The sequence below is a fragment of the Mandrillus leucophaeus genome, unplaced genomic scaffold (assembly GCF_000951045.1).
Source record: "Mandrillus leucophaeus isolate KB7577 unplaced genomic scaffold, Mleu.le_1.0 Scaffold158, whole genome shotgun sequence".
NCBI lineage: Eukaryota > Metazoa > Chordata > Mammalia > Primates > Cercopithecidae > Mandrillus > Mandrillus leucophaeus.
In genome coordinates, this window is record NW_012101565.1 from 2,072,694 (window position 1) to 2,084,560 (window position 11,867).

An 11,867-nucleotide genomic window follows, 5' to 3' on the forward strand; every position below is an offset into this window, starting at 1 on the left:
CCTCAGCGCTTGCGGGGGCCGGCGGCGTCCCGGTGCCCGCGGCAGGCTCCAGGGAACAAACTCGCTTTCCGTGAGGGACCCAGGGCTGTAGTGAGGGGCAGCGGGCAGAGCCCAGGAGAGGCCCCATGACACTCCAGGAAGGAGTGGGCTCCTCTGCACAGCCAGCGTTGAGGCAGGAGGAAGGTGCCTCTGCCTCTGACGGTGCCCGATCTCGAAGTCCATGCCTACACGTCAGTCTCCACCCATAAAGACATAATGGGGCTGCTTGCAAATCTGTACATGGTGGGCCTGAGTGGCTCGAGGACACTAAGCTCAGGAATTCAGGGAACTGGGTGGAAAGGTACAGATGCCAGGAACCCAAGTGGGGGCAGGGGATCTCCCACCAGCACTCGGGCGCCGTCCTGGAAAAGGCGGTCTGGCCCTCGGGGGTGAAGACGGGGCGCAGGAAGACAGCAGAGCTCCCCCTTGTGCTCTTACATTCACTTACGGCCCTCATCCCCCGGAGGGCAGAGCCTGCCCTGGCCCCAGCTGGGAAGCCAGGTCCCTGGGATTGTCTTCCAGACAGCTCAGGTTGGGGACTGCCCTGATGTGGCTCAAGAGAAAACAAGCTGAATGAGACCACAGCCTGGGCAGGGTTGTGTCGGAGGAGCCCCTGCCAGGAAGTGGGGGGGTCCCTTGGCAGCTTTCAACACCCTGACCTTGGGCTCCCTCTTCCTGCCAGGGACGAGAAAGTCCCTGTGGAAGGGGGCCTTGCCTGCCAGAGTCTACTCTGAAGGTTGGGTTGGAGACCAGAGGCAGAGACCCACCTCGCCCCCACCCTGTGGTTTTAGGAGCTGGGATCATGCCCCCTTTCTGTCACTGTCTCTCTGCCCCCTGCTGCCCCAGCCTCATGGAGCCCAGCCTTGCTGCCTGGCTGGTAGCAGTGACAGCCCCTTAGGAGGAGGCCCCCGGGTCTCAGGCAGGTCCCTGAAAAGGCCAAACATGGCAGGCATGGCCACCATAGCAGCCCTCACCTGACAAGCCAAGGAAGCTAAGGCCTTGGGGCCGCTTTTGGAGGGTAGACAGGAGCTCTTCCAGGCTGACACAGCTGATCTCAGGGTTTGCGGACAGATCGAGCGAGATGAGTGAGGGGCACAGAGAGAGACATCTGAGATAACGTGGGAAGAAGTGCAAAGGTTGGCTTCCAGAGGCCAGTGCCCCAACACTAGGAAAGCTGCCCTGACAAATGCCCAGCTCAGGGAGCCTTGGGCCAGGCCCAGGGACAGGTGCCCCTCTAGGGCTGGGGGTCCTTCCCAGGGGTCAGGGCCACAGTGGCCAGCTCTGGGTGTGCCTGGCCCAGCTTGGGCTCCTCTCAGCACTCCCTGGAGAGCTGACTGAGGCTCCAGGTGGTAAGAGCAGTGGCCCTCATGTGGGCCGATGCACAGCAGTGACAAGGACACGCCCAGAGGGGCGCTGTCAAGAGCCACAGGCCCAAGCTAAGAAGCCCGAGGATAGTCTGCCTTCCAGGACAGCCTGAGAGGCTGGTGGAAACTGAAGGAGCCATGCCTCCGGACGCGCTGGGGAGGAAGAGCTGGTACCATTTCTGTGGCCCTTCTCCCGTAGCCCAGCTCCCCTGGGGTCCGGAGCCATGTGATCAGACCCCCAGGCCAGCAGGCAGCAGGGCAGGGGCGTTACCTGCACAGGTCTCTAATGGCCTTGTCCCCCAGGTGGTTTGCAGACAGGGTCAGGTGGGCCAGAGCACAGCCTTCCTGGACATGAGCAGAGCCCCAAGGGGGCCAAACCGAGTGGCGCACCTGCCCTCCCTGCTTCCAGCAGATGCACCCACACCCAGGGGCCCAAAAGGGAGCAGAGTCACCCATCAATTTGGAGACCGGAAGGAAACACCTCTCCCGATGTGGGTCACACTCTGCACGTGGTGGTGTGAAAATAGGGTCCCAGTTGGGCCTGGAAGACCCCCCAGGAGAGAGTATCAGGGGCCCCTAGTGTGCCCCTTGGGACCTGCCTATGGGTGGGCAAGGCCACCCTGGGTCCCAGGTCCTATCTGGTGGGCAGGAATTCAAAGCTGAGACAAGCAGCTGTACAAAAGCATTCCCCCAGCGGTTTTTTTTTTTTTTTTTGAGATGGAGTCTCACTCTGTGGCCCAGGCTGGAGTGCAGTGGCCGGATCTCAGCTCACTGCAAGCTCCGCCTCCCGGGTTCACACCATTCTCCTGACTCAGCCTCCCGAGTAACTGGGACTATAGGCACCCGCCCCCTCGCCCGGCCAGTTTTTTGTATTTTTTAGTAGAGACAGAGTTTCACTGTATTAGCCAGGATGGTCTCAATCTCCTGACCTTGTGATCCACCTGCCTTGGCCTCCCAAAGTGCTGGGATTACAGGCATGAGTCAGTGTGCCCGGCCTGTTTTTTCTTTGCTTTTTTTTTTTTTTTTTGAGATGGAGTCTCGCTCTGTCGCAGGCTAGAGTGCAATGGCGCGATCTCGGCTCACTGCAATCTCCGCCTCCCGAGTTTAAGCAATTCTCTGCCTCAGCCTCCCGAGTGGCTGGGATTACAGGCACCCACCATCATGCCCGGCTAATTTTTTTATTTTTAGTAGAGACGAGGTTCCACCATGTTGGCCAGGCTGCTTTTGAACTCCTGACCTTGTGATCCACCTGCCTCGGCCTCCTAAAGTGCTGGGATTACAGGCGTGAGCCACCGCGACTGGCCCCCCAGCTGTTTTTTCTAAACCTCCAAACCTCTAACCCTCTCTGTAGAGCCCTTCAGTGAGTTCAGTCGGAATCTGGGGAGAGGTGAGCTCCTCCCAGCTCCCCTGGGACCTTTGGCCTCTGAGGCTCAGTATTTTCTGGGTCCTTCCCCACCTCGTACCTTGGCCAGGTATTGGACTATGGGCTCCATGAGGCCTGAGTCACCCTTGCCGGCTGCCACGGAGCTGAGCTCTAGGTGCAGGAGGGTGCGGGCGGGCAGGCTCTGCAGGGTCCTGGCCAGGGATGGGGCTCCCAGGGCATTGTAGGACAGGCACAGGGTCTTCAGGTGCTCAGCGTCTGCACCAGGGCCAGAATCTGTCAGCCCCACGTGGCCACAGCCCTGTACCCACCCCAAGTTCTGGGCCCAGAACCCTCAGGACCCCTTTGGGGAAACCACTACCACAGTGCTTGTGGGGTGGGGTGGTAAGTGCAGAGGCAAAGGCTCTCGCCCACGTTCTCCCAGCTGGGAGGGTGGGGTCAGACTTCCAAGCTCGGCTGCTCCCCAGTTCTGGACACCTTGCCCTCTCCCACCCCACAACCACACGGTCCTGGGCCACATGCCTCTGCACGGTGGGGTGTCAGGGGAGTGCACTGACCATTGCTGCCCCCCTTACACTCCCCAACCCCTGGATGATACCCAATTCCCAGCCTCTTGGCACTGGGACCCCAGTCTCTGCCGCCTGGGTGGGCTCACAGTGGAACTGCCTCAGTCGAACAGCACTCAGCTGGTAAGCACGGCTCAGGGACCACCAGACATTGAGCTGCCTGGACTCTGCTCGCGGTGTTCTCTGGGAGGGTCAGCCTGGCTGGGTGGGCACCAGATGCCCCTTGGAGGCAGACCCTGTACCCATACATCCATCATCTATTGCTCCCAGGTGCCAGGCCCTCCTGGAGAGCCAGGTCTGGCATCCCAGGCCCCTAGACATTGTTTGTTTTTTTTGAGACAGAATCTTGCTTTGTCGCCTAGGCTGGAGTGCAGTGGCATGATCTCTGCACTCCATGTTGGTCAGGCTGGTCTCGAAATCCCAACCTCAGGTGATTTGCCCGCCTTGGCCTTCCAAACTGCTGGGATTACAGGCGTGAGCTACCGCGCCCAGCCTAGACTTTTTTTCTTAAGGGATGGGGTCTATGTTGGCCAGGCTGTCCTGGAACTCTTGGCTCCAGCGATACTCCCGCCTCAGCCTCCCAAGTAGCTGGGACCACAGGTGTTGCCCCTGTGCCCAGCCCAGGCCCCCTCTGAAGGTCCTCGAAACCCTCAATGCCCCAGGGCTAGGGAATGGACAGGGAGTACCTGGTCAAGCTCACCTTGGAAAGCACTACCCAGTGCTGTCTGGTGGCTCGGGAAGAAGCTGGGGCCAAAGCCACAGGCCTGTAGACGCAGGGTGCTGAGTAAGGGGCAGGTGCGCAGGAGGGAGGCCAGGGCCTGGCCACAGCCGTCCCCCAGGGGGTTCATGCTTAAGTCCAGCTCCTCCAAACTCTGTGGAAGACACAGGCTGGCAGTGAGCCCCCAGCAGCCCCATGGACAGGGTCCCCCTTGGGGCTTGGCTTGGCTGTCTCTTCCCCACCTTGCCTGGCCTAGCCTATCACAGCTGGGCACTGGTTGGCTCTCCTAACTGCCCCAGACCAACCAGGGACCTGCAGAATGGGAACCCTGACACCCCGCTGTTGAGGGCCCACTGCTCCCTGTGCCTCTACCTGCAAGGTGGCTTGGCCTGGGAGCCCCATGGCAAGCTGGCGTAGGCCTTCGGGACCCAGGTGATTGGAGGAGAGGTCGAGGAGGGCCAGGCCGGGCATGGTGCCCAGGGCAGCCACCAGCTCAGCCACACACTTGTCCCCCAGCCGGTTCCCTGCCAGGCGCAGCTCGCGGAGTGCTGTGTGCAGCTTGAGGGCCCGCAGCAGGGGTGTAAGCTGGGCCTGGTGCAGGGCCAGGGAGCAGGCGCTGAATGAGAGGCCTGAGCCCTGGAGCTCCACAGCTTGCAGCACCTGTTGGTGCTCCCCTGTGGGGAGGGATGTGGTGTCACCAGGGCAAAGCCGGCCCTTTCTGCCCTCTGAATCCCAGACAAACCAGGCAGCCCCTTTTCAACAGCCCCAGGGGTCACCCACTCGCACATGCCTGTGGGTCTAGCACTGTGAGGCCGTGGGGGCCGACGTGGGTCTGCAGCACCCTAAGCTCCACCAGTCAGCGCCAGATTCCACGCCCCCTGGGACAAGCTTTCTGGGAAGCTTCTCCAGCAGCTCCCAGCCCACGTGAGGCTCTCCTCCTTGGGCTTGACTTTCCAGGCTTTTGGCTGCTTTTTACCATCTCCCCATCAGCAGCTCATGGGGGCTGAGGGCTGTCCTCTCCCTGCCATCCATACTTCCAAGCGCAGGACACAGCACCCACCAGGCTGGGGGAGGTGTACCCCGAAACACCCGAGGTCCAGGAACGAACTGGGCTGGTGGAGCCTGCGTGCCCAATCCCCTTGCACGGCCTCACCCAGGAACTGCAGCTCTCCTGGCTCTCACCTTGCCCCAGGCTCTGGCAGGCCCTGCGGTAGCGGTCGGTCAACGGAGGCAGGTCCCACGAAGTTACCTCAGCCAACACCTGGAAGGCACCGTCATGAGCAACCTGGGGGCTCCCGGTGCCTAAGGCCCTGGCTCCCGCGGCTCACCTCATCATTGCTCTGCAGCACATCGGGGATGGGGTCCTGTGGGGCCAGCAGGGCCCCCTCTTTCCGTAGGGTGAGCCTGGGCAGCAGCCCACAGGTCTGGTAGTAGCGCTGGGCCGCCTGCTCGGCCAGCCAGGCCACAGAGTGGGTCTCACTGCTGCAGGGACAGAGGCGCTGCTGCTGTTGCCTGCACACAGCTGGGATGAAGCCCCAGGAACCCGCCATCCCTGCCCAGGGCCAAAAGCCCCCTCAGCTGCTTCTCCCACTCCCAGGGAGCCGGCCCCTCCTCTCCCTGCAGCCCAGCACGCCACCAGCCCCTCTGCCATTCCTGGGAGCCACAGGGTCCTCCAGGAACACACCAGGAAGTCCTCGTCACACTCCCCACCCTGACGTGCAAACATGAGCACCCTGGCATGGAGCTGCACAGGGGGGCTGCAGGGTAGGGCAGGTGATGTCTCACCTGTGTGGGACAGGGATAAGGAAAAGATGATCCTGAACTTGAACTCGAACCCGGATGGGAGGTGGCATGGCCAGACCCTGGCAGGTGAAGGCAGCAGGGCTGAGTCAGGAGCCACAGTGGGCTCCACCCCACACCTGCCTGCCCCAAGTGAGGAGAGGGCTCTGCTCCAGGTCTGCACACCCACCAAGGGCTGGCCTGCCGCAGAGCTGTCCCCACTGGGCTCTGAGACCCTGGTGGTGCTGGGGCTTCCTGGGGGTTCTGAAGACAGGCTGCTGGGCCCTGCCTTGACCGGTGCACTGCAACTCTGCACGCAGGTCAGGCGGACCTGCTTGGCTCGGGCACGGGGCCTGCTCTCCTCACTGTCCGACCCGGAGGTACTACTAGGCCTGCGGCTGTCCCCAGTACCCTGGGGGCGGGGCCGGCGGCTGCGGGTCAGGGGCGTGTCCAGCTCCAGCCAGTCTCCAGCCAGGCACTCCTCCTCTGGGATGAGCGCTGCCTGGCGGGCAAGGGCTTTGCTCTGGCCCCGCGGTGGGTGAGGCCCCAGTCGGCTCTGAGCACTGCCCACACCCCGGATGGCTGCCTGGTAGGCTGCCCGGCTGTTGCTGGCTGCGGCTGCTTCCCTGTTGCTGGCAGGGCCAGGCGTCCGGGCTGCCACCTGTTGTGCTGTGGCCAAGCACCGAGGCCTCTTCTGGGACAGCCGCGGGGGGCCTGTGCTGTCCTCACCTTCTGAACTGCTGCTGCTGGCTGGCCCATGCCTGCTCCTCCGAGGCCTGGCCACGGCTGGTGCTGCCTGCCCTGGGGAGACCCTGGCACGGGCCTGAGAGGCCTCTGGGGGTTTAGTGCTATTAGAGGGGGGTTTTGGGCAGGGGCTCAGAGGAGGAGAGGTCTCAGGGTCAAACAGAAGGCTACTTGGGATGGTGAGGGAGTCCTGGGAGCTGTGGGGATCTGTGGAAGAGAGAATCCGTGTTGAGGCAGGGGCCCGGCACCTCCCATTCCACCTGTGAATGAGCATCTCCCGAAATCAGGGCCCGGGGACTCTCAGGGTAGGCATAGCAACCCTAGGGACGCGGGAGGCCTTGCTTGCCTTGGCCTGAGGCGGCTGCTTGGAGCAGCATTTCCATGGCCCTGGCCTTCTGCCGCGTCTCTAGGTCCAGGTCCCTGCGGTACAGCTTCACCCACTGCTGCAGCGTCTCCAGCGGGCTGAGGCCCTGTGTGGTATCAGTTGAACAGGAGCACAGCAGCCCCCATATCCTCACCTTTGCCCTCTGCCCCACCAGGCTCACCTTTCGAGTGCGGAGGGTGACGGACGCCCCCCGTTCAAGCAGCAGCTCAGCCACCTCAAAGTGGCCACAGTTGAGGGCATCATGCAGGGGGGTGATGCCTTCGCAGCCCTGGCCACCCGGGTCGTCCACTGCGGCCCCGTGATCCAGCAGGAAGCGGACAATTTCTACAGACCAGGAGATGTGAGCCCAGCTCCTGACGCCCCCCAAGGACTGACTCTTTGCCCCACGTGTCCACCGAGGTGCACCAGGCTCCTGTCCCTTGCTCACCTAGATGCCCGTAGTTGCAGGCCTCGTGCAGAGGCGTCCAGCCACAGTAGTCCCGAGGGTTCAGGGGGTGGCCCTGTGACCAAGGACAGGAAGGAGCCTGGCCCTGTGTACGTCACAGCTTGGCCCCAGTCCCATGAGCTCTGCAGCCTGAGCTGGGCCCAGGGCCTCAGTCTTAGAGCCCAGAGCAAGTCCCATGGCCCTGCCCAGCTGTCACCAGTGAAGGACATGCTTCCCCCTGAGACAGGTGGACCAGCCACAGCATATCCTCCAACCTCTGTGCCTGCCTGGTCCCCTTGTGGGCAGACGGTGCACCCAAATTGCAGGGGCATGAGGCAGGTGGGGTGGGAAGGTGCCCAGGTTTCAGCCCAGGGGCTAGCCCCCATCCTGGCCAGGCTGACCAACTTAGCTGCAACACAGATGCGTACCACACAGCGGGCACTCCATTTTTTTTTTTGAGAGGGAGTCTCACTCTGTTACCCAGGCTGGAGTGCAATGGTGTGGTCTTGGCTCACTGCAACCTCCTGGGTTCAAGCAATTCCCCCACCTCACCCTCCTGAGTAGCTGGGACTACAGGCGTGCATCACCACACTCAGCTAATTTTTGTATTTTTAGTATAGACAGGGTTTCACTATGTTGGCCAGGCTGGTCTCGAGCTCCTGACCTCGTGATCTGCTTACCTCGGCCTCCCAAAGTGCTGGGATTACAGGCATGAACCACTGCGCTCGGCCTGGGCACCGCATTTTTTGTGCTTTTTATTTTTGAGACGGAGTCTCGTTCTGTCACCCAGGCTGGAGTGCAGTGGCACAATCTCATCTCACTGCAACCTCCACCTCCTAGGTTCAAGCGATTCTCCTGCCTCAGCCTCCCAAGTAGCTGGGACTACAGGCACACGCCACCACATCCAGCTAATTTTAAAATTTCTTGTAGAGACAAGGTCTTGCCAGGTTGCCCAGGCTGGTATCGAACTCCTGGGCTCATGTGATCTGCCTGCCCTGCCATCCCAAAGTGCTGGGATTACAGGCTTAAGCCACTCTGCTCAGGCTCTGCTTTTTAAATTTTTTTGAAACAGGGTCTCACTCTGTTGCCCAGGCTGGAGTACAGTGGCATAATCACGACTCACTGCAGCCTCAACCTCCCAGGATCAAGTGATCCTCCTGCCTCTAGGACCACAGGCAAGCGCCACCATGCGAAGGAGCCCCATTTTGAAGATGAGGAGGTTGAGAGAGAGATTTAGGGGATCTGGCACAAACCCACAGCTCCTCCATGCTGGGCAGCCTGTCCCCTGTCCCAGAGCAGGGCCCACCTGCCTCACGAGGTCCTGGACGCGGCGCAGCTGGCCCTCGATGCAGGCTCGGTGCAGCAGCGTCTCCCCCATGTCGTTCCGCCGGTTCCACTGTGGGCACAGCCAAGCCAGCACAGGGCAGGGGCGTGAGGAGCTGGCAGGGCTGCTGAGCAGGGCGAGTGGGGGTAGGGTGCCGTCCTCACCTTGCTCCCCTTCCGCCGGCCTGGGCGGCCCTGCAGCTCCTCATCCTCCTCCAGCTGCGGGGTCAGGCCATCGGCGTCGTCCTCTGGAACAGAGCCAAGTCCACCCCAGGTGAGAAGCCCTCACCCCGCTGCAAGCTCCCCAAACTCCCAGGTACAAAGGAGCCAGAGATGGGAGGGCTGAGCTCTGAGGCTGCTGGGCTCCGGGGGCTCCCCAGCAATGGTCCCAGCGCTGCCTCCACGTCTACCTGGCCCTGCTGGGATCCTGCTCCTGCCCGCCATCCCTCTGCCCACTCCAGACACACCCCTGAGCTTTCTGCCCCAACCCACGCCTGGCCCTCCCTCAGAAGGCCTGCCTGAGACCCATCCATCTGTGTGACAGCCGCTCATCCCCACACCCAGACCGGCTTGTGGGCCGGTCTTCCTCCACCCCAGGCCTTCTCCACCCCCGTCTCCTGAGCTGTGTCGTCAGGCCAGGTCAGCCCTGGAGCCTGGGTGTCCTGCACCTTGCAGCCTCCACCCTACCTAGGTGGCAGACACACCTGCCTCTGTCCCTGCTCTGGGTGACCCCTCGTCACCATGCCCTTCACACACTGCCAGCTTCCCCCGGGTCCTTCCCCAGCTCCTCACTGTGCCCACCAGCTGAGCGGCATTCCCCACAATTCTAGATCCTGATCCACCTCCCCGCAGCAACCAATCTGGTGAGGCCCCAACTTCCCACAGCTGCCTGGCCACTCGGGGTTCTAACAACCCCCTTGAGTTCAGAGCTGAAGTCACAGCCTTTCCTGGAACATCCCCCAACAGACCTCACGGACAGGCTCCTGCCACCCACCAGTCAGTCAGAAATCAGCCCCCAGCTACCCGCTGAGCCCGCTCTCAGCCCTCTCTCCCTGCACCACGGCCAAGGTGGCTTCAGTCCAACCCCCGCTCCAGCCAGTCCCTCAGGCCTGCCCTCCATGCAGCTGATGTCACCGGCCTCTGAAGGAAACCCAAGCCTGCTCTGGAGGGTATCAGGAAGGTGCTCAGCTCTCACAGAGGCACCCGGGGTTCTTCAAAGTGCACTGTCTCACCCCTGGCCCCAGACGGCACGTGTGTCTCTAACGGGACCATGTCCCCACCTGACGCTCACACGGCTCCCAACCACTGTCTCCTCCGGGAGGCGAAGGCCTGCCCCAGGCTCCCTGCAGGTCACCACCTTCTCTGTCCCGTTCCGGGAAAACACCGGCCGTCCTGGCTTGTTCCTGCCACAAGCCCTGAGCCGGCTCCACGGCAGCACAGCACACCCCTCTCCAGCCCGGCCTGGAGCAGGCCCAGGGAAAATGCCAGGTGCCGCCGGCCCTCACCGCTCTCTGAGAGCTCCACCTCACTGGCCTCCAGGGCTTTGCACTCCGCTGTGGCTGCCGCCTCCTCCTCCTCATCTTCATCTTCATCTACACTGAGCTCCTGTAGTCTGGTTTCGGTGCCAGGGGCCTCCTGGGGCTGCAGCCTCAGCTGCACGGTATGGAGGTGCTGCAAGACCTGCCTCTGAGGAGCAGAGGGATGCTTGGCTCAGGACTGAGGGTGTGGCAAGCAGAGCTGGGGGCTGTGGATGCAGAGGAAGATGGGGATGTGGGACAAGGAGCAGGCAGGCTGCAAACGATGCTGGGCTTGTTGGGGAGCCAGTGTGGGTGGGACGGGCTCTTGTACCTGCAGCTGGGGCCGCTGGGCCTGCTGGGCACAGCTGAGCGCCTTCTGGAAGCATGGGGCCAGCAGTTCGTAGGCATCGCCAGCCTCTTCACGGGACAGTGCGATGTTCAGCCAGGTCTTGGCCTCCTGGAGCAGGAGGAAGGACGGGGTCGAGGGCTGCTGCTCTCCGTGTCCAACAGGCCCCAGTCAAGCGTCCCCGGCTGCCCACACAGAATGGGAGCCCGGCCTCCCAGGTGCTGAGGGTGGACGGTCCTAGGAAGGAGCTGCCTGTCCAGTAAGGACGTCTGTCCATGGCCACCCTGAGAACGGCAGTCCTGAGGCAGAGACATGGGTGAACCTGCACTCGGGCGGGGAGCCAGGGTTTCACCTCCAGCATGTTGCCGCTGCGCAGCCTCAGCTCCTCCTCATAGTGGCGCACGGCCCCACGGTGGTCCTTCATGTCTCCCAGTGTGGCGGCCAGGGACACGTGGATGATGGCCCGCTCGGCACCCGGTCTGTTCAGCAGCTCAGCGAAACGTAGCTGGGGGCAGTGCCAGTGAGGCTGGGGGCTGCCACCCTGGCCAGGCCTCGCCAACCTCACTGGCCCTCCCACCCAGCCGGGGCCACACACCTGCTTCTGGTAAGCCTCAGCTGCCCTGGGAAAGTCTCCTGCCTTGGAGAAGAGGTCACCTAGCTGCTCACAGATGGCCATGGCGCCCTGAGGGTCACTTCCCTCGGCATCTTCCAGTTGTTGCTGCAGTCGGACCACTGCCAGCACTGCCAGGAAGAGGTTCATGCAGGAGGGCAACACAGGAGGCCCTGACCCCAGCTCTACCATCTGGCCACTCAGGGTTCTAACGACCCCCTTGAGTTCAGAGCTGAAGTCACAGCCTTCCCTGGAACATCCCCCAACAGGCCTCACGGACAGGCTCCTCGGCCTCTTCCAGCTGTTGCTGCTGAGCCTTGTGGTGGCCCCTCTACCCTCTCCCTCTGCCTGCCTGTTTATGTGGGGGTTAACAGGAGGGTCTATCTTGGGAACTGGTCTCAAGGGTCACAAGAACTAACACACTTAAAAACTCGGGGCCAGGGGCCGGGCGCGGTGGCTCAAGCCTGTAATCCCAGCACTTTGGGAGGCCGAGGTAGGTGGATCACGAGGTCAGGAGATCGAGACTATCCTGGCTAACATGGTGAAACCCCGTCTCTACTAAAAATACAAAAAACTAGCCGGGCGTGGTGGCGGGCGCCTGTAGTCTCAGCTACTTGGGAGGCTGAGGTGGGAGAATGGCGTGAACCTGGGAGGCGGAGCTTGCAGTGAGC

General features: G+C 62.3%; 1 protein-coding gene across 1 annotated transcript in view; it reads right to left on the reverse strand.

Annotated features, from left to right (window-relative positions):
- Positions 1-2: 2 nt before the first annotated feature.
- Positions 3-11,867, reverse strand: part of TONSL (tonsoku-like, DNA repair protein) — a 15,209-nt gene continuing 3,344 nt past the window's right edge. The window contains exons 6-25 of the mRNA XM_011975749.1: positions 11,182-11,327; positions 10,939-11,091; positions 10,572-10,697; positions 10,229-10,409; positions 8,889-8,971; positions 8,707-8,796; positions 7,404-7,476; positions 7,137-7,300; positions 6,938-7,061; positions 6,038-6,798; positions 5,854-5,930; positions 5,397-5,550; positions 5,251-5,329; positions 4,441-4,742; positions 4,051-4,222; positions 2,867-3,042; positions 1,675-1,748; positions 1,014-1,147; positions 160-288; positions 3-85 (exon numbers count right to left, since the gene is read on the reverse strand). Coding sequence (XP_011831139.1) covers positions 3-85; positions 160-288; positions 1,014-1,147; positions 1,675-1,748; positions 2,867-3,042; positions 4,051-4,222; positions 4,441-4,742; positions 5,251-5,329; positions 5,397-5,550; positions 5,854-5,930; positions 6,038-6,798; positions 6,938-7,061; positions 7,137-7,300; positions 7,404-7,476; positions 8,707-8,796; positions 8,889-8,971; positions 10,229-10,409; positions 10,572-10,697; positions 10,939-11,091; positions 11,182-11,327 — 3,281 coding nt within the window. The remainder of the gene's footprint in view (positions 86-159; positions 289-1,013; positions 1,148-1,674; positions 1,749-2,866; positions 3,043-4,050; positions 4,223-4,440; positions 4,743-5,250; positions 5,330-5,396; positions 5,551-5,853; positions 5,931-6,037; positions 6,799-6,937; positions 7,062-7,136; positions 7,301-7,403; positions 7,477-8,706; positions 8,797-8,888; positions 8,972-10,228; positions 10,410-10,571; positions 10,698-10,938; positions 11,092-11,181; positions 11,328-11,867) is intronic.